Source organism: Lissotriton helveticus, chromosome 8 (genome assembly GCF_964261635.1).
Source record: "Lissotriton helveticus chromosome 8, aLisHel1.1, whole genome shotgun sequence".
NCBI classification, from domain to species: Eukaryota; Metazoa; Chordata; class Amphibia; order Caudata; family Salamandridae; genus Lissotriton; species Lissotriton helveticus.
Genome location: NC_136069.1, coordinates 803946590 through 803967979, shown reverse-complemented (window position 1 = coordinate 803967979; position 21390 = coordinate 803946590). Strand labels below are relative to the sequence as shown.

The 21390-nt window shown below is 46.5% G+C and overlaps 1 protein-coding gene across 1 annotated transcript in view; it reads right to left on the bottom strand.

The window, feature by feature from the left end:
- PCCA (propionyl-CoA carboxylase subunit alpha) overlaps nucleotides 1-21390 on the bottom strand; it is a 2354189-nt gene that overhangs the window by 585829 nt on the left and 1746970 nt on the right. The window contains exon 21 of the mRNA XM_078657621.1: nucleotides 19614-19667. Within this exon, the coding sequence (XP_078513747.1) occupies nucleotides 19614-19667 (54 nt within the window). The remainder of the gene's footprint in view (nucleotides 1-19613; nucleotides 19668-21390) is intronic.

Genomic DNA, 21390 nt, shown 5'->3' with positions numbered 1-21390 from the left:
TAGTTAATTACAAGCATCTTCTTGCCCAAACACATTTACAGTATTGGTTGTTACTCTGAACAGTGTCTTTCCAAGCTGTGAAGATAACAAACAAGTTACTTACCGAAGGTAATGCTATTTCTAGTGGATACTCTAACTACAAACTCCTCACCTTTAGAATATCCCCAGGCGCCAGACCCGATTCGGAAGATTTAAACAGCATTTTAACAGAATTACTCCTGTGCAGTGCAGCTCTGTGCTGACTTCATTCCGTCCGGGAAGTGGCGAGGAGCTACATCCCACCCCTGCACGTTAACATCAGTTTCATTGTTGACCCTCTCCACGCCCTTGGCCCAAATGTACCATGTGCACATCTCTAGTTTGTATATGGAAAAAGAGAGCATTCCACAGAATGGGGAGGTGCAGGGTGGTGAGGAATCTTAGATTACATAGAGTATACACCAGAAAGAGCATTAACGAAGGTAAGTAACTTGTTCTTCTGATGGGATAAGGATGCGTATGCAATGCATGGGCCAATCGCAGCTATTTTGGTACTGGATCTGGAGAAGGTATTCAATAAGTCACGTAGACGGGGCACAAGTCGAGGGTAGATGCTGTCTACCCACTATTTTCAGAAGGTAGACGCCATCTACTTTCAGCAGAGTTGCCATGTTCCTTTCCCAGTTCTCCCGGAATTAACCGAAATATGCTGAACTTGTCCCGGTGTAATTTTCTGACACAAGGACACTTTCAGCGGCGCTTGCATGTTGTCTGCTTTTGTTCCGACCAGCAACGTGCAGGCAGGGAAGGGGCTTATCAGATTACAGCTTTGCCCATAACAAAAGCTGGAGTTAAGGGGCCTTTAGGCCTATTTTTGTTGGAGTTTTTTGTTGGAGTATTTCGGCTGGAAGCTATAGGGAGAATGGAGGGGAAACAAAGGCTCACATCTTATCACTTCACAGGTACTTAAGAGAATAATTCTTTTGACTTTGTTCAGTCCATGTTTATAAGATAGTGATACACTGTAAGAATGTCAGATGTGTTGGTCGCACCAGTAGTTACACAAATCATTTAAATACCAAAATGTTGTTTTATTTCTTTTATAGCTCTTTAGCACCACTCATCCCAATGCAGGGTGTCAGAGTATTAACATCACACACACAGATTATACATTGACAATTTATATGTGTAAAAATCATTATAAAGGATGTGATACATAAGACAGTAAGGGTTACAAGGTGTAGGAACCATTTGTCCTTCATATCTCACTTTGCTACATTAGAAGGATCACAATTTATGAACTGCAATTAACAAAAGGATCGCTGTCATCCAGTGGCGTAGGAAGGGGGGTGCGTTGGGTGTGGGCTGCCTAGGGTGCCATCACTGAGGGGGGTGACAACATGTCAAAAATATGTGTTTTAAACACATATTGTTGTCATTTTGTAAAGCCGGGGGATGACAAGAAATTTTCAGCACCGGGTACCACCTGACCTTGCTAAGCTACTGCGGTCATCTGCATGTTACGTAATGTGCTTTGCAGGAGACATATTAACCCTCTATGCTACTTTGATTCAAAACTAGGGTTAGCCACTAGGCAAAACAAATCTCTCTCCAACTAATACTTTATCCTCCATAGTTATATTATTATTATTATTCCGAGATTTTGCTGGCACACAAGGATCCCTGCAGCAGGTGCCATAAAACCACGATATTTTAAAATACAAACACTGCAACAAATTAAGAACAGATTTACTGCCACGTTTCTCCTTGTTGCCAATTTCTTTGTGGCAGGATTTAAAAAAAAAAAATTTATACGTTGAGGAAGTCCATATTTTGCGTCCAGTTGCGTCAATATTTTGGCACAACCCCAATGAAAGTTCTAATTTGTTAAATATTGTAATACCCTCAAATGTACTCATGATAGACCTGCTAAATATATGTGAGGTCTTAATATCTGATGTCACTACCTGACAGGTCATGGTTTGTGAGGCCGCTTCCTGTGGTGCCCCATGCGAAGTCTCCTGCTGTGATGTCACTTTCTGTGATGTCACGCACTGATGTCACACCCATTGTGCCTAACCTAGTGAGCCCACACCGCTTCTATTTTTAGGACTTGAGCCCTGCACACAGAATTGCCCTTTTCCAGGTTTGCACAACTACAGGTTTGGGACAATTATCATGAACCTAATGAAAAAGTTACTTTCCTTCGAGAACGCTCTTTCTGGTGAGTACTATGTCCCAGGTGCCAGTCTGGATCCAGAATCACTTAAATAACTCTCTCACTCAGATCGTGGGTGCCGGCTCACTTCGGAGCTACACACAACTTGTGACATGACTGAAACCATGCAGCGCCTAGAGTGATAGTAACATATATACCACAGCATGACACATTTGAGATGCTTGTGATACATGAGTGCAGAGTCACACCTAAACCGTATGCATATATATATATATATATATATATATATATATATATATATATATATATATATATATCCATAGGATCCGATGTCTGTCCTGAAGAATGCCTTGGACTCTGTTGCGCGACTAGGCAGAAACATGTTGACAGTTTAATGGGGCTGGGGTACTAGCTCCCCTATTCTCCACGTTTAGTTTTTCATACCAAGCATTCCATATGGTATAAAGGTCAGACTGGATTACCACATTGGTTTAGAAATGTATATATTTTTCACTGATCCGTATTCAGTAATAAGTGCCTCCTTGATTTCAAGGCATAGGTCCACTTTTCATAAAATGGGTTTTTGAAGAGTGTGGGGAGTCCTATAATGAAGCATGACACCTGGTGAGGTGCGAGGACATCCCATCACATTTGGGTGCATGTCTAGGAGCAGGCTGGTATAACATGAATACATTGCATTATGTGATAGATTTGAAAATATAATAAATCGCTCGGGTGGCTTTTTTTATGTTGTGTATACCGGTTCTGTCTGGAGACAAGCTCACCCTTGAGGCTCCATAGCGTCTGGTTCCCTACCGTGGATATTTTGCAGGGTTATTGTGATTTGTTGCTCGCACCAGTCCACACACTGTCTTCCTCATACAGCTGGTATTCTAAAGGGTTCAGTGACCCCTCCCAGTTTTCCCTGAGGCCTATCCCACAAAAATAAGGCTCAGACTACGACCTAGGAGGCAAAGCTCCAGCCAGCGTCAGAGTCAACGTCCGCCGACGCCAATCCAGCTCCGTGTAGATAGTCCTGCCGGACAGGGCTGAGATCATCGGCATCGGCGCAGGTCAAGATGGCACGATGGATCACTGGGGCCCCCACCGGAGCCATCAGCGTGGAATCAAATAGGGCCCCTTCCAATCTAATGGGGTCCAAAGGCACATCAATGGGCTTGGACCACCCAAATATCAGATGCATGACCTTATAGAACTCTTTCAGTTGGGTGGTCGCTCTGGCCTTCGGTAATTCGGGGAGGTACGGAGCCGGCCAATGTGCACGTTCGGGGAATGAGGCTCAGAATGCAGAGGCTCCCTAGTCTCGTCGACCGGGAAGAAGTCGAAGAGCGCTTCAACTTCTTGCTCTTTTTCTTGTGCCTCCTACCCCAGTGTCCCAAGGACTTTGAATGGGACGAAGAAGACTTCGGGGTTCCACAAACGATCCCCGGGCCTATCTCTCGACTGGGACCTCTACTTCCGCAGTGTTGCAGTGTCCCAAGGACTTTGAATGGGACGAAGAAGACTTTGGGGTTCCACAAACGATCCCAGGGCCTATCTCTCGACTGGGACCTCAACTTCTGCAGTGTTGTGTGCCAGTCTGCTAGCCGCATCAGGGACTACTTCCCCAAAGCCATGGCCCGGCAATCGGAGCATGACTTGGTATTGTGGTCGCGCTCCAGGCATCACAGACAAGGCGCGGGTCAGTCACCTAAATTGGGAGGTGACAGGTGCCGCAGGACTTAAAATCCAACTTGCGCGAAGACATCTCGACACACAAGGAGGTAAGACCTCAAAAACAGTTGACAAATTGCCAGAAAAGCCTTTCAAAAAGCGACAGAGGGTTAGCTCTTCTCCGGATCAGCAATGGCTGGCGCGGAAAGAAAAGAACTGACGTCAGCGAGCCTGGGGGGTGCCTATATAGGTACCGCAACATCACTTCAGGATCAGACAATGCAGATGATGGACGTGGAGACGATCGATGCCACCTAACGGAGCGCGGGGATACTGCTTACAAAAAATCTTCTGGATCCAGTCGGACGCCTGGGGAAATGCAAAACGTAAGGAATCTACAGCTAGAGGTCTCTTTCAGATAATATACTCCAGTCAAGGGCTATCAAATTAGCCATGTGATTTCCCCCTCTTCCATTCAATCCAGGGAAACGCTGTGCAGGTCCTCCTTGATAATACCACGGCAGTATACTACATGAGTTAGGGTTAAGAACTGAGATTGCCCAACATGTGCAAGTAAGCTATGCGGTCATTGTTTTAGGCACTCAAGACACTCATTAAATAATTTGTTGTTCATCTAGTGGTCAAAGAAAACATTTTGGTGGGAGCCTTCTGTTAGTATTCTTCTGTGTTCTTAGTGAGTTGGTGTTTGTAGAGCGCAAACCTAGCTAGAAACCACTGGGGCACTGAGCAGAGGACATGGCTGTCAGAAAGACACAATTATTGGGGGAAGATCAAGGGAAGCAACTGGGATCAGGAGTAGTGCTCCTTGAAGCAGAATGTCTTCAGTTTATTTTCTGAATCATATAATTGATATCAATAGGAAAGCTGATCCAGATCCTGGGACCATGAACAGAGAAGGGTAGCCTACTGCTTTTTCTTTTTTAGGATATTTTGTCTCCAATCTAGTGTTATCCACGATCCTGGTCTGGTGCTGTCCACCCAATATGGCTAGTTTGTTTGCCAGGTAAGCTGGGATCTTATTGTTGAAGACTTTAAAAGTGATGTAACTCGCCTTGAAGATGAATCGGGCTGAGAGTTAACTGAAGCACGATGTTGCATATGCTATCTTCCCAAGCTGAAGAGACCCATAGTTGAATGGTTTTGCTACATATCATGATAGTATACAGTAAGAGTTTTCCGATATGGGAATTTCCTCTAGTGGGAACTCTGGTAGAAGCAAAGATCATGGACTGGGAATTGCTGTGTCACATGTTTTACTCAAGTTCTCAGATTTCCCAGCTCCTGAGGAAAGTGAATCAGGTTCTCCATGACGCATCAAACCGAACAGGGATAAAGTTATTTTAAAAACTTGAGGCTGGATCTTTGATTTCTTTCCATCTGGTTGAGAGTACTCTGATGCAGATGAAGGGACCGATTGTTCACCGTCCTGGAGAGTCAGAAGCCTGACTTATGAACGTCTTTTATATCAGGGTGTGATTTCTTGGAAGACGTTTTGGAAGATCCATTGTCAGTCTACTGACCAACCAATAGCCCTGTTTACTGAAGCCACTGACAATGATTTTCATTCTAGTGTCATCAGGGGAAAATATGTTTTTCTCTGAATCAAGGTGGTCTTAACATGGATAAAGCTAAGTGTTACCTGGCTGGCATGTTCATTCATAATTACTCTTTATGCATGTTGACAGATAAGTTTGACGCAAAAATGTTTATAGTCCATCTCTGATATTATAATTTTAAAATGAACATTTCATATGATGGATATTTCGAGCTCATGGTTCTTATTCATTGAAGATAGTGAAAAAAAGAAAGCCTTTTTCATATGACTGGTACAATAATAATGGTTTGAAGACTAAAAGGGGTTAGTGGCAAGGGGTTAGTGGCATAGCCCCAATAAAGTCAACATTACTACCTTGGAAAGAAGCGGTGCCAAAAAAACAGACTTCCTGGTTAACAGAACTTAGAAAAACTCTAATTTGTGTAACATTGCCTTTTGTTTAACAGATTTTTGTCAGAATAAAAGAGTTATGCTGACAGCAGAAAAGCTTACGGTAGGACGATAATGTCCTCAATATGATAAAGTGGGTGTATATGACTTTTAAAAACATACACCTTTTCATTACTTTTAGAAATGACAATCCTTTTTCTCTGTATTCCCAACAGATACAATTCAATGATGAGCAACACTGAGAAAATGAGAATGTTGTCCGAAATGCCTTGAAATTATATTATCATGGTAATGAGATTTTGAAAAGGGATATATGTATAATAAATTTAAAATTCTTATGTAAAGTGAATAATTACAGTAATCATTTCTGACACTAGAACCATGAAAAAAATATGACCTGTTTAAATGCAATACGCAAGCAGTTCACATCCACATCATTACCATGGTAGTGTGGTGGATGTGAATAGTTGGTCCGTGGCACTGTCAAAAAAATCCTTCTAGTGCAAGCATTAGAAGGATTTGCTTTTTAAAAAACAAAGTTGCGACAAGAAGGAAAAGCTTCTGCCCCTGTGGGAGGGCAGATTGGGTTTTAATTTTGTTTGCTCCAAATCTGCCCCCTCCATGGTGAGGCAGAAAGCCAACTAGACACCAGGGCAAATAATAATTTTAATAAAACACCTGGGCGCCATATATTTTTTTTTAGAAGGTGGAGTGGTGGCTCACCTGAGCATCAGACTGTGCCCTCACGGCATAACAATACAACAACGGAAATTGCCTCCACCACACTTATTTATAAAGAAAGCTTAATACAAGGAGCAATCCCAAACTACTTCAGTTTGACCCGGTATTTTATTTATACCAATCTACTTTTAGATTCTTTTAAGTCTATTTTTGCATATTTCAAGCAAAGAAAGAAAGCTGTACATTCGAATAATTACATCAATATACAATGCTATTTACATACATATATTACATTCCCAAAAAATATATCAAAATAAATAAACATCATACATCTCAAAAAGACAATACATCATACAAACAAAACATCATACATTTTTGTTTTTATCTCTATATTAAATGAATCTATATCCAAAAAGGAAAGGACAAAGTCAAAAAAGGGAACACAATCGCCAAAAAACGATTACTTCTTACACTAGCGAATGCTAGTTTACACTATGAATGTTATTGTTTTGCTCCCGTGAGTTTGCCGACGTGTTTCAAATCCGGGGGAACAAGTTCCCGGACTCTCATCAGGGCTTTGTTACTTTTCTGTGTAAGATGCAAAAAACAATAAAGTTTTATTTACAACCTGGAACCTTTCACCTATCTCAAATTGCACTACAATACATTTATATATACCTGTAACGAGCTGTTTCATGAGCCTTCCAGATTTCAAAAGAAGGATCAAAACGACCTTTCTATCTGTCTCCTTATTGTGAAGGTCGTGACTATTTAGGTGCAGCAGGGTTTATTTATTCCCTACGAAGGAAGAATATGGTGTACATGAAGCCACTCTTATATATCAAGGGCATACAACAAACTGGAACCATTCTCAAAAATGGTACGCTCATACCTCTCTGTCCCTGCGCGAGGTCTATCTTGGGGGCGATTTTTATCGTGCCACTCGTTAAGTAATGGAGGATTCTGTCAAAAAAGCAATAGTATACCAGTATGGGTCAGGCTCTTAGTCAACACGCAAAGCGTATTTCTTTGATTCTTAGTTTCCCTAAGTGCATCCACAAACCCTGGACACTGTTGGAATCCCCAACACAGAAGAGAAAAAGGATCCAGATTTGGCTTGGATATCTTTTGTGGAAAAAAATTATGACGGCTGTCAAAACTGTATTCAGGAGTGTTGGACCTGGCATTCTTGGCGTGGTTTTCCCTGACTTTTTGCCTCTACCTCCTGCATTTTTTGACGCTGTGCTGTATTTCGTTTTACTGGTTTAGATGCTTTGGGCACTTTGCCACCACTGCTAATCAGTGTCAAAGTGTAAATGCTCCCTTGGTAAATTGTTATTGTGATTGGTTATCCCTGATTGGCATATTTGTTTGACCATTACGTCTCTAGTTAAAGTGCACTGAGTGTGCCGGGGCTGGTGATTCAAATGCTACTAGTGGGCCTGCAGCACTGACTGTGCCACCCACATGAGTAGCCCTAAAATGGGGTCTCAGGCCTGCTACCGCAGTGCCTGTGTGCAGTTGCTAACTGCCATGCTGACCTGACCAGTGTCCCCACTGGCCGGGCCTAACCCTTCCCTTTCTGTGCACATTGGACACCCTTATGGAAGGCCCAAGGTACCCCCCTGGGCAGGGTGCAGTGTATGTGAAAGGTAGGGCATGTACTAGTGTGTATGACATGCTCTGGTAGTGAATTACAGTCATTTTCATTTTTCACTATTGAAAGGCTATCTTGCCCATAGGCTGTAATGGGGAATGCTGTGTATAATGTTTACCTGCATATCTTCCCATAGGAGCAAGATAGAAAATTAAAGTCTGGTATCCCTGAACTCAGAATTTAATAACACATCTTTTAGGAAGGATGGTTTTTAAATCCTGTGTTTGCAAACAGCACTTTTAGAAAGTGGCTGTGTTCTTGTCTGACCTTTCTGTGCGCCTTGGCCTGTTTTTTTTTTTTAGAAACAATTTTATTGTTATAAAAGTAAACAATGGGCATTTCCAAGGCTTTCAGTGCATACATCAATAGGACAAGGTTAAAAAGGTGAATCAGAGTAGACACAGCAGAGCATTTCAAAGAGGTAACATTAATACATTCATGGCAGCATTTTAATATATCCACCCCGCTTCCCGAATATCCCATCCCTTCCCCCCTTTATTCCGAATCAGTATCACTATCCATCTGAGGCGGTTCACAAATGCACCCTCTATATTCATTCCAAGCTCCCCAAATCTTGGCCCATTTTCGCGGACATTTCCGATTCAAATATACTGCCTTTTCGGCAACCATCGCTGAGTCCAGATCGGTACACCAGTCACTGAGCGCCGGCACCAAAGGAGACCCCCAGGCCCTAGTCACATTTCCTTTAGCATACATAATGCCGAGCATGGCCCAGTCTTGTAAGGGGTGACTAAGATCATTAGGCTCCCAAATGTTCAGCAAACAGCAACGCGGTTCAGGATCAGTGAGACCTGAACAACTTGTGATATAGTTCGCATAACCTTGGACCAGAAACAGACAATCAAGGGGCAATCCCAAATGGTATGGTAGAAGGTCCCTACCTCTCCACAGCTTCTCAAACAATACTGATGTGTAATTCTCCCTATCCTGTGTAGTGTGACCCTAGTATAGTAGACTCGATGTAAAACTTTCAATTGTATCAATCTGAGCCGTGACGGCACAGCAACCTTCCGAGGAGAGGAGAGCGCGGCCTGCCAGTCTGACTCGTCAAATTTGCCTACCTCCGCAGTCCAGGCCGCTCTGAGTCTCACCGTGGGGTCAGGCATATTGTTGACCAGCTTACGGTAGACCATCGAGGTCGCCTTTTTTAGCATATGTTCCGTAAGCAATCTATCTTCTAAAGGGGTGGATTCAGGCAGCTCTCCATCAAGTGGGAGCACCGATTTGAGGGCATGGCTAATCTGCAAGTAACGGAAACGTTCCGTCTGTACCAAGTCCAATTGGACCGCCAGCTGGTCAAAGGTGAGGATGGCACCCCGCCTGCAGAGGTCTCCAACCATCGATATGCCTATCCGATCCCAGGCCTCAAATCCCTTACTATTACAGAGCCGGCCGAGGCGTCGCGACGTCCAGAGCGGCGTCATACGCGTGATCTTGTCTGTACATTTAAGGCGAGCAGAGGCCAGATACCATAACCTCACTGTATGCGCCGTAGGGCCCAGCAGGGCCGCCGCACCTCTGGGGTCATAGAGCGCGGCCATCACTCCTCCCCCCTCCCTCTAGGTCGTATCTATCCGCCTTGTACGCTGGCTCAGTCTGCGGAGCGTGGAGCCAGTGGTTTATGGTCTTTAGTTGGGCTTCCCAATAGTACAATTGGATATCCGGAAGTGCTATACCTCTATCGAACCATCCCCGAACCAACTTTTGCCGGGAAATGCGAGCCGGTTTGTCCCCCCAGAGGAGGCCGGAGACCAGTGCGTTTATGGACGTAAAGTATTTTGGAGGCACGAGAAATGGAGTATTTTCAAGGATATACAGTAGTCGTGGTAAGGTCATCATTTTGAATAACGCCGCATTTCCTAAGAGAGTCAATGGTAGGGTGTGCCAATGTCTCACATCGGTGCGGAATCGCTCAAGCGGAGGCGATAAATTGCGGTGACAAAAGACCTCTTGATTAGGTGTTACCCACACCCCTAGATATTTAAAAGGTCCATCAGTGATCACCAGTGGACAGTCATCCGGAAGTCGCGGTGGGGGCCTTTTAAGGACAAACAATACCGACTTGGACCAGTTGATTGAGTTTCCCGAGGCTCGCCCGAAAATCTCACAATGTTGAGAAGAACTATGATTGACCGCCTAGGGAGAGTCAAGTAAAGAAGGATATCATCGGCATATAATGATATGCGGTCCTCCCAGGACTCGGTCCAGCCGAGACCCTTTATCATGGGGTCCCACCGTATCCATGCTGCCAGCAGCTCCAAGATCAGTGCGAAAAGCAGGGGTGACAAGGGGCATCCCTGACGCGTGCCACGGCCTAGTCGGAAGTCCCTGGAGATATGGCCATTGGCTACAATATGTGCGAGGGGTCTTGTATACAATAACTTCACCCAAGCACAAAACTTGGGGCCAAAGCCTAGATGCCGTAACACCGTAAAAAGATACGCCCATTCGACTATGTCACTACACCAGTACTGCATGGACCCGTCTTAAATTAAGAGCTGTTCGGCATAAACCTGGATTGGTCCGGGTGGATAAGCGTCTCTAAGTGCGGGGTCAATCGTGCGGCTATAATTTTGGCCAGTATTTTCACCTCCGCATTTACAATGAAATCGGACGATACGATGTACATCCGTCCAGAGGCTTACCAGGTTTTGGTATGGCTATTATCGTAGCCGTCCGCTGATCTCTGGGCAATTCCCCCTTAGACAAGCTGTCCTCGAACATTCGCAGCAGGTGCAGAGTCGTGAGATCAGAGACGCGCTTGTAGAGTTCTATGGGAACTCCGTTCGGCCCTAGAGCCTTACCTGACAGCAAAGAATGAATTGCACCCAATACCTCATCCGTCGTAAAGTCCGACTCCAACAGCCCGGCGTCAGAGTCTGAGAGAGAGGGCATTCGTATATCTTTAATGTAAGTCTGCGCCTCTTCAGATGACATGCGGGAGGTGGGGGTGTAAACCGCCTCGTAATAATTGGCTAAAGTATCTACTATATCCGTAGGGGTGGTGACTACCTCACCGTCGGCGTCTCGGAGCTGCGCTATCGTCCTTTGGGCCTTGTCTTTCTTTTCCAGCCACGCCAAAAGTCTCCCTGCCTTATAGCCAACCTCGTATATAGTGTGTTGCGTGCGCATAAGCCGCGGTCTGACCTGTACCCGCTGGTATTCAGTAATTTCAGCCTGTTTGAGGCGCAACTGACGCACAGCCTCCTCAGTAGGATCAAGATCATGTCTGAATTGTAGAACATCCAAGTCGTACTCGAGTACCCGGAGGTGCTTTTGTACAGTTCGTTTATGACCCGTTATGGAAGCTATCGCCTGGCCCCTTAGCACCGTTTTATATGCCTCCCACAGGACCCCTGGCGAGTCGACGGAATCTGTATTTTCTTGGAAGTAACATTTCGTAGCCTTGACCAGTTCTTTTCTAATTTGTGGAATTTGTAAATAATGAGGCGAAATCGGGAAAATGCGCCTCCGGGCTTTCACATAAGAGGAATATACCATGGAGACCGGGGAGTGATCTGAGATACCTCTCGGGCCTATCATTGCCTCGGTTATATGGGGCAGGCTATATGCAGAGACGAAAAAATAATCAATACGTGAGAGACTATTGTGTACCCCGGAGTAGAAGGTATAGCCTCGATCCCCGGTATGTTTAAACCTCCACCCATCCGTAAGACCAAGAGCCTCCACATAGCCAGCCAGTCGTGACTTATTCAACCCTGACATCCTACCGGGATGACGGTCAAGTCCATTGTTAAGAACCGCATTAAACTCATCACCTAGTATGAGCTCACCCTCCGGCAGCGTCAGCAGAAAAGCACCGAGGGCGGGAAAAGCGACTGAATGAAGGGCAGGTGGAATGTAAACTGACACCACATTGAACCTTTTCCCCTCTCACAAGCAGGAAATAGCTGCAAACTGTCCTTGTGTATCTTTCCATACCTGCGTTACTATCACAGGAAAGCGCTTACGCACCAGAATACCCACCCCCCTGGAGCCAGCGGAAAACTCAGAATGCACTGCCATCGCATATCCCCACCGATCCAAAGCCTTGCATGTCGACCCCACCAAGTGCGTCTCCTGGAGCAATACCAATGCCAGGGCTGCCCTGCGTACATATTGCAACACCAACCCTCTCTTAATTTTATCCCCCAAGCCGCGCACATTCCAGGAAACCAGGGTTAAAGGGGACACCGGGGCCATGACCGGGGCACTAACATATGTTATCTTGTCACCCAAGTCTTCGTCTGCCATCACTTTCAAAACATCCTCGGAAGCCCATCACTGTATCTCGCATCTGCACGCCCTGAACCTTGAAATGCAGCCCAGAACTGAAACCCAGAACAAATTGTAACCAGCCCTTCCCCCCTCTGACACTGTAATCTGAATTCGCACAGTATCGCAGCAGTCAATAACACTAAATTGCTTTGCCTCGAAAACCCCCTTCCAACTCCCCTCCACCCTGCTCCCCTGCCTGTGGACCTCCAACTGCCCACCCCCCAACATGGCAGAGTGCCTCTATGTTCTCTACCCGTGCTAAACATGCAGAGGTGAAGTGTGCCCACCCGACCCGTGGCACTCACAATGACTTCAGTAAAACAGCTCTTAGTATTTTAAGACACAGCCCTTAGAACAATATCATAACATTTCTAAGTAAAAAAACGCAAATTTGACCCGTTACATAACTGGAACACTGGGTTCCGGCACCCCGAAAACTATTTCCCCCCGTCAGGCCGTGCCCGGCCCTTCAACACCTCCCCCCGCCCGTTACTTGCGAATGGCACCATGAGTCGATATTCTGGGTGATGTCAAATGTCACTCATTCCTGCTCGTCCAGTCCACTGGCCTCCAACGCAGTCTCAGTTGCAGAGTCGCCAGGATCCCCACCTCCTCTCCGGTCCGCCTTGTTGCGGCGGATACCTCTCACGTCACCGACCTTTGTCCACCCCTCCAGCCATTCCCAAGTTTCTTCTGGAGAGTAAAAAAACCATGGTTTACCGTCCCATTCTACTCTTAATGTGGCCGGGAAGAGCATAGCATATTTGATTTCTCTGCTGCGGAGCTCCCGCTTCACGGCCTGGAAGCTGCGCCTCTGTGCCTGGACCCGTGCCGTAAAGTCAGGAAAGAAAGTGACCTCATAGTTGTCGATCTTCAGCGGGGGACCCGCTCTGGATGCCTGTAAGATGTTGTCCCTATCTCGAAAATTAAAAACTCTTGCAATCAGGGGTCTAGGCGGAGCCCCTGGCTTAGGGCGACCGCCCGGCACTCTACGGGCTCGTTCAGGGGAGAAATAAGTGAAGAGAGCCTTCGGTTTCAAATGTTTTGTGATCAGCTCCTCCACAAAGAGGTCCGCCGAGGCCCCCTCCGTTTTTTCCGGAACTTCGAGGATTCGTATGTTGTTCCGGCGGGCCCTCCCTTCATAGTCATCCAGCTGCTGTGCCATGCAAGTCTGTTTCTTTTCCAAGTCAGACACTTGTCGTTGCAGTTCAGAAGTATCCTCCTGTAGTGCCGCTGTTACCACCTTTAGTTCCTTCACTTTTTCGTTCATTTGTTTGAAGTCTGCACGAACCAAGGAGACCTCAGTTGTGACAGAATCCAGTGACGTGCGCATGCCTCCTATGGCCGCCATTACGTCGTGAAGCGTGGGCTCCTTGATCGGGGAGGGCGACACTTCAGCGTTGTCTTTGTTCATTCTCGGCGAGTCTCCTTTGTCACCTCCCTTGGTCCAGGCAAATTTCGCCAACTGCGCCTGAGGGGTGCTCTTGGAACCTCTGCCCCCCGTAGCCATCCTCCTCGGTGGCATAGAAGGTTAGCCAGGAGCACGTGCACCAGTAATAACTGCAGCCTGCTATGATATCCTACAGATCTTCAGGAGCAATAGCATGCACTCCGGGCTGTTCGCGGCGTTCTAGAGCCCAATGGCGCTTTCTAGTAGCCAGTAGTGCCTGGGGATGTGCCAGTAATATCCGCGGCTGCAGTCGTTATCTGTCCACACTGGCGCTTCAGATCAGGCCGTTCGGCATACACCAGCAATCGATCAGCTCAATGTCACTGGCCAAAACCTAGGAAGGCGTCCCCAGAAAGCGCTACCATCCGGGGAAGGAAAGGCAAATAATTCCCCTCAATAGACAGTTCCGTCGTGCAGGGGAGGGTTTCGGGAGGAGAGCACGAACATCAATTAACCCCTCGCTGCTATAACTTGGCTCTTCCGCCCCACAATTTCTCCACAGCGCTCCTCCACCTCCCGCAGCGCGGGCAGGAAAGGATCAGCAATCAGTGGGAGGGGGGGCCCCGCAGCACTCCAGCCCAGAGTATTCACAGCGCCCCTCCCAGTGTCTGCCAGGGACAGGCCCCAACTCCAGGGCCTAAATATACTACAGTCTCCGGGGCCTTCCTCACCGCAACTCCAAGTGGCTTCACAATCTAGCGCGTGATCTGTCCCTCGCCGCCCCTAAGAGTCGCCCCTCCACACTGGGCGAGTCAGGCCAGCGAGAGCAGCCGGACGCAAGGGGAGAGGGGGTCCCGAGCGGCGCCTGCCGCACCTCTGGTCACTGTCCACTCCGGCACCACCGTTTACTGGGATCCAGTCTCGGGGCTCTCCCGTTCTCCCTCGGAGCACCCCCACTCTCCTCAGTGCAGGCAGGTTGTGGACAATTGTCTGTGGGGGGGGAGGGGGGAGGGAGGGAGGGCCCATAACACCCCGGCCCCTGGCACTCAGAACGTTGCGCCCAATGTCTGCAGGTAACAGGCCCTGAAGCCGGGGCCTAAATTTAAGCGCCCCCCGGGGCCGGCCCCTCCGTACCTCCGCGCCGCTCCGCAGCACAACTCAGAAGCTGATCATCACCCCTCCGCAACACTACCTCTCCGCAGTCGGTGAGCTGAGCCAGCGGGAGCAGGCAGTCGGGCGAGACTATAGCCGGTCTCGTGTGGCGCCGGCCGCACCTCCGTTCGCCGCCGCCATTTTGCGTGGTCCAGCCCCAGGGCTCTCCGTCAATCCAACCCCCTCCTCTCGGGGTTCACGGCCCGCAAACCCCTCACCGGAGCTCTCTAGGGGTGCCAGGCAGCACGGCGCGCCATCTCCGCCCAAATTTATTCGGATCCGTGGGCTGTGTCTTCAGTTGAAGCCACGGGTCGATCGGAGCACACCTAGACTGCGGCCTTTGCTCTCGGCTGCTAGCCACGCCCCCCCCCCGCCTTGGCCTGTTTGTGAATTGACTGTCTGGTTTGTGAGTGACAGGGACTGGGTTGGCTCCAAGGAGCTGAGTGAGTCAGCCCTAGGCTGAATAGCTTCATCTGCATCTTGAGTGGTGGGTGGGGATAGCACCTGGGCCTGAATAGGACTGTACCAGCCTTCCACAATGCTGGCTCCACCCCCTGCTGGGCGGCTGACAACCCTGCCCCTCTCTCTCAAAGGAAAGAAGGAGTCAGGTAAACAAAGTGCTCCAGGACTGACCAGAACTGGTTTGGACTAGGCCAAGGCCTCTCTGCCCTCAGAGAACAAAGAGAATTTTGGTATAAAAAGGGATACCCAGACCTCAGAAAATTAGATCATCCTGGAATCAAGAAGGACTCTCTGCCAAGGAGAAAAGCGGGCAGACTGAAGAGGAAGGACTGTCCAGCTGTGTGTTTGTGGGCTGACCTGCAGTTGCTATTCTGCCAAGGAGAGGGGAAGGACTTTGCTGTTGCTGTGTCCCCTTGCTTGAAGAGATCTCCAAGGACCTGACAAGAGCTGGCCTCCTGTTAAGAAGTCCCAGGAACAAAAGGACTTCACCCCCAGCTTCCCCCCCCCGAACTCTGCTGAGTAAGTTCTGCCTTTCCTAGAGTGCTTGATCCATTTGTGGGGCCTCTGGAGGTTGTTGCCTGCTGTTTGGGGAGCTGGAAAAGAAGAAGAAAAGAAGATCTACAATTGTGCATGCATTTCTTGCTTGCGGGGCGCATCGTCGACAGTGCGAGGAAATTCCCGTTGCCGCGAAGATTGTTGCAGCACCTGTTGCCGCTGCAAGAATCCACACATCTTTCACTTGCGGAGCGCACTGCCCCGGTGCAGGAAGATTCCTGTTGCTGCGAATATTGTCGCAGGGCCTGTCGTCGCTGTGAAGAACCGTCGCACCGCTTGCTTGCGGAACGCATCAAGTCGCTGTGAAAATAGTTGCAGAGTAAACGCATCGAGGGGCACCGACAGAAGATCAACGCTGCGCCGCGCATCGCCGCCGCACCGAAGATTGTCGCCGTCCCGGAGATCGTCGCATCGTGTCTGTGCGAGACGCTTCCTATCGAACCTGCAACCCGGAATCCATACAAAGTATCGTATGGCTCCCCATACAGATCGGATTCGACGCAACCCGCCCGCTGCATGCAGCGGGGTTGTCGCATTGTCTCCCCAGGGTCTCAGGAGTGACGCATCGCTTGTTTTCCAACGCTGCAGCTTCCACTTGGAACTTTTGTCGCATCTACAGGTACTTTGGGCTAAGAGTGACACAACTGTGGATTATTCGGACGCAAACCCTAGAACTCTTTTAAAATCATATTCTTGAACTGTGTATGTTGGATTTTTGTCGTTTTCTTCTTGTGTAGTTTAGATAAAGATACTTTATTTTTCTAAACTGATGTGGAGTCCATTTGTGGTGTTTTCACTGTGTTACTGTGAGTGTTGGTACAAATACTTTACACACTGCCTTTGATAAGCCTGTCTGCTCGTGCCAAGCTACCAAGGGGGTGAGCAGGGGTTATCTAAAGAGTGTTTTTCCCCTTTACCCTTACTAGACGCAAGGGTCCCTATTTGGACATTGGTACCTACCTCTGCCAACTAGAGACCCCAGATTTAACAAGGAGGCTACGAGATAGCCTTGAATTACTGAGGCACAACCATAGGGGTTGAAGTTTTTACCTTCATTGTCCCATGGTTGCCTTTACAATGGCTCTGCAAACTGGGCCAAATACAACCCTGACCGCACTTGACTATCAGTAGTAGCGAGTGCGATCAGTCACAGGGAGGTTAGTGTGGGGGTACTCAGGCATCAACACCACCTCCTAACAACACAATACAATTAATGTCCAGCCCAATGTTTCACTTTGTAGCAAAGACAAGTAATTATTACACAGAAAACATAAAATTAAACTACACATATAATAATGCATGAATACCCGATTTACGGGTGCAAATCTTAGTCCATCGTGGGCCTGTTCCTACTAGCCTAGTCTTTCTTTCATCTGTCCATAATGGGTACCTCTCGTTCTGTGGGTCCAGCACAGGTTCAGAGTTCAATTAAATGCTTATGGGTGCAGATTGTCTGCTCCCAATAATCTTGTCTGCTCCCAACAATCTGGTCTTCTCACTCCGTATATTTCTGTCCTAGGTGCTTTCATTCTGTCATCCAGTTCGTAGGAGAGCACAAGGCCACATTAAGGGATCCCGTGGCAAACAGATATCAACTGTATCAGGGAGCTCTTAGGTGGCACACAGCCGTCTTCCGGGAAACAGAGTGACAGATGGTAATGGAGCACATTGCCCAGGGGGTTTTGGCATGAGCAAAGGTTTCTGCCAGTGTCCCTCTTCCAGGCATTTGGTGGTAAGTTCTTTACACATGGCACGGCTCACTCTGCCACTTCACAGGGTACTAGACTTACAGCGAGATTCACTCCAGCGTGCAGGTGTTTACTTGGCACTTCTATTTTAGCGCTACAGCCACATGCCCACAGGTGCTGGTTCTTTCAAGTGGCGGTTGTGAGGCACTATCTTTAGCATACAGGCGGCAACCTTGATTCTTCATGCAGCAACATGATGGTACTCTGGTCACTTGCCCTTCAAAACGGGCAGCCTCGGCAGCTAAGGAGTTAAACTGAATACATTAACAAACTACCCTTGAAAATACCTTTTTCCCACGTACCCGACTGTTTTTTGCAGTGTACAGTTCTTGCCCAGACCTCTGTTTTAACCTTCTGAATCCCTACCAAAGATAGCAGAAATACATTCAAGGCTGTTTTGTGCACCGTGTTGAATCCTTGGGGTTTTCCCGATGCAGGTGTGGTAACCAGTATCAAAGATGTGCTAGTTTTGGCAAAGCACCTGGCACTTTAAAAGCATCTTTTGCTGCTGAAAGAAGATAGACCAGCTTTGTCATGGATGCAGTTTGCGGCGGCAGAGAAAAGTGTTGGATTCATCCCGAAGGAGCATATTTGAATTCACATGTCCCAAGCCTATCCCCAGTAAAGAAGCACATAGGGATGCTGAATGGCAATTGCCTAGAAAATAAACAGGATAGCCTTGTTGACTGCCTTCTGTTGGCTGAGGGACTGGGGAGTGGATATCAGCTTCTCAAGAATAATTAGGATATCCCTCACCATACTCTGATGTCAATCCTCTAAATCTTTCATCCAGTAGACCAGCAACTGGAGTCTGACTCTTTTCTGCTAAGAGACTAGAGATGGTACCACGGCGCGGTGTCATATAGGTATTGGTCTCTAGAAGACAGGGATTGGTCCATCATTTCCAGCACATGTAAGCAAAGAGATGCCTGCTTATATTCACCTATTGAGACTATCTGTAGACGCTGTTGCGATCAGGACTCAGACAACATATGCATCTTTGTTGATCCTTTACCACAGTATTTTAATTCTGTAGTCCTCACATGGTTTAATACCGTTAACTTTTGGGGCTATTACCTCCTTTAAAAAAGCTCAACCAAATTTAAAAAATGTGAGGCGAAAAAACAAATTACTTTCGCAAGGGTAATAAGCAACTCCATACAGCTTATGATGACAACAGTTTTGGCAACAAGAAGCGCCACTGCATGGGGAGACCAAAATCGCTCTGTTGCCAATTACTAACTGTACAAACTATACGGATCCAATTGCTAACTGTACAAACTATACGGATCCAGTCTATGCATGGGGTTAATTTATAAGACGAGGGTTCTGTGGGAAGAAGTGACTATTAGATACACAAATTCAATATTCCCACACAACATAATACACAGCAAACTTTACAAAAGGACAGTTCATTTTTACATCTAAAAGCATTACTTAAAAAAAAGCTTAACATGATAAAACAAGACTAACAACATAACCATTACTAGAGCGGTTGTTCATTGTTGGATATTTAATTTATCAAAGTGTCAAAGGACCAAAGTGAACTATAAGTACCAGGCCCTGGAGGCAGATAATGCCGACATAAACCCAATGACTCTGACCTACCTCAGAGTATGAAACTTATTCGATAATAGATCTATTGACAGACAGTCCTTCAAATAACTGAAAGTCATTATTTGACCAACTGATATTTTAAACAAATTGTCGGAAAGATCAACTACAGATGAGATAAACATATGAACGATAGGCATACCAGACTGAAGTGTGCCTTTTTTTAAATTAGATTTCCTTCTAGTGTTCATGTGCCCATAAGTATAGTATCCCATTATTTGAGTAGCTCATCATATTTGAAATTACTTAAGACTCACCACTGTGCCGAGGAACTGAAGACTTATGTTTCCGGCAGCATCTCGAGACAGACACTGAAAAGGACAGAAAGTTTTTTAAAACGTTATGTGCAGCAGTTTAAAGTTGAATCAAATTTTCTACTATAGCATGTCTAATATGGTTTACAGATTAGAAACGAACAATAAATGGGTTCTACTGAACAAGATTTTTCAGCAAAGGCAAAAATATATAAGATAGGAAAATACACTCATATATAACACTATAGGCATCGCTCGACCGCCAGCTATTTTCGACCTTGTACAAACTTGGTTTAGGACCAGGGACACAAGGATTTTGGGGGTCCTGGGCCAAACGTATTTTGGAGGCCCCTGTTCGGACCAGCTTTAATTTTATGATCCAATGTCAGCTCTTTCATGGCCTTTTTGCCCGGTCACTGGCAGTGCAGACTCACTGGTCAAATTCTAAATGTGTTTACCTCTAATATTCAGGGATAGTGAGGGATTTCCAATATTGTAACACAGCAGTAGCTCACTAATATTAGTGTAAATATTATCTGTGACACCCTCCCATTTCCCATATGGCAGGTTGTTTTTTTATCTAATTTTTTTTTTATGGATGTTGCATGAAACAAACACATTTCTTTGCAAAATGTCTATGATGGACTCCCAGACATCGCCCACATTACAAATAAATGAAAGGTAAACGGTATTTAAAACAATGTAATAATTATTCAGGGTCATCAGGGCAACATTCTTTGCAGAACAGAGATGGCTCTATTCTTTGCAGAACAGAGATGGCTCTATCAGGGGCCCCTCTGAAAGACTGGGGCCCAGGTCCAGAGCCCACTTAGGCCTGGCCTTAAAACGTCTCTGGTTAGGACTGGAAACTCGTGCCATAGTAATTTAAATTAACCTTTGATTAAATTAGGGTCAATAGCTTCACAAGTTTTCTAGAAAATGCACTCATGCCCACTATGTGCCCCATGCCCCAGTTCTGAATACAAAATAGATATTGGGACAGTACTGTGGTTGTGCCTGGGCCTAGAATTCTGCAATAAAAAAAAGTCTACCGCATTTATATATTTCAGTGACCCGCAAGGCTCCCAGCAGATTTCCAAAATATAGGTATGCTTCTGGTTTTACTCCTTACGTTCAAAGCAATGCGATCTTTTAAACCCACCCGTTACCGTTCACAGCAATATGACCTCATAAAGCTCTAAACTGAAGCATATAATGAGACTACATTCCTCATCGGTCACGCTTGCTGACGACATCAGGAAATGCCGTACGCAGCGTCATGTGCCTTGGGCATTCATGGAGTAGTGTCATTTTATTTTTATTCTTTTTTGTATTGTCTCAGTGCAATTATGATTTGTGTTTTACATTGTAGCAATTCCACAGAACCATCAAAATACCGCAGACTCAGCAAATATTATCCAGCAGGACTGTACGCATGGATATAGTGTGAATGCTTGCTAATGGCATGAATGGACACCACTATAGTAAGGAGTCAGGAAAATAAGGATCTGGATCGTAAAGAAAGCCAGGGACCATTTGTAGGGGCACGGTAAAGGCAGAAACATGTCAACCCATTCTGATGAAGAGAAAATAGGCAGTCCCACGCATCACCATAGTTTTTAATCAACCCTTAGGTATACCCTTAATAAACAGAAATCCTTGGGGTTAGGGCATAGATGTTTTTATGCTCTCTAGGTCATGTTTCCATAGATACCCACCCTCAAAAGCATTCCCAGCAACAATGGGGAGCCTATTCACCATTAGAATTTTCTCTTGTGAA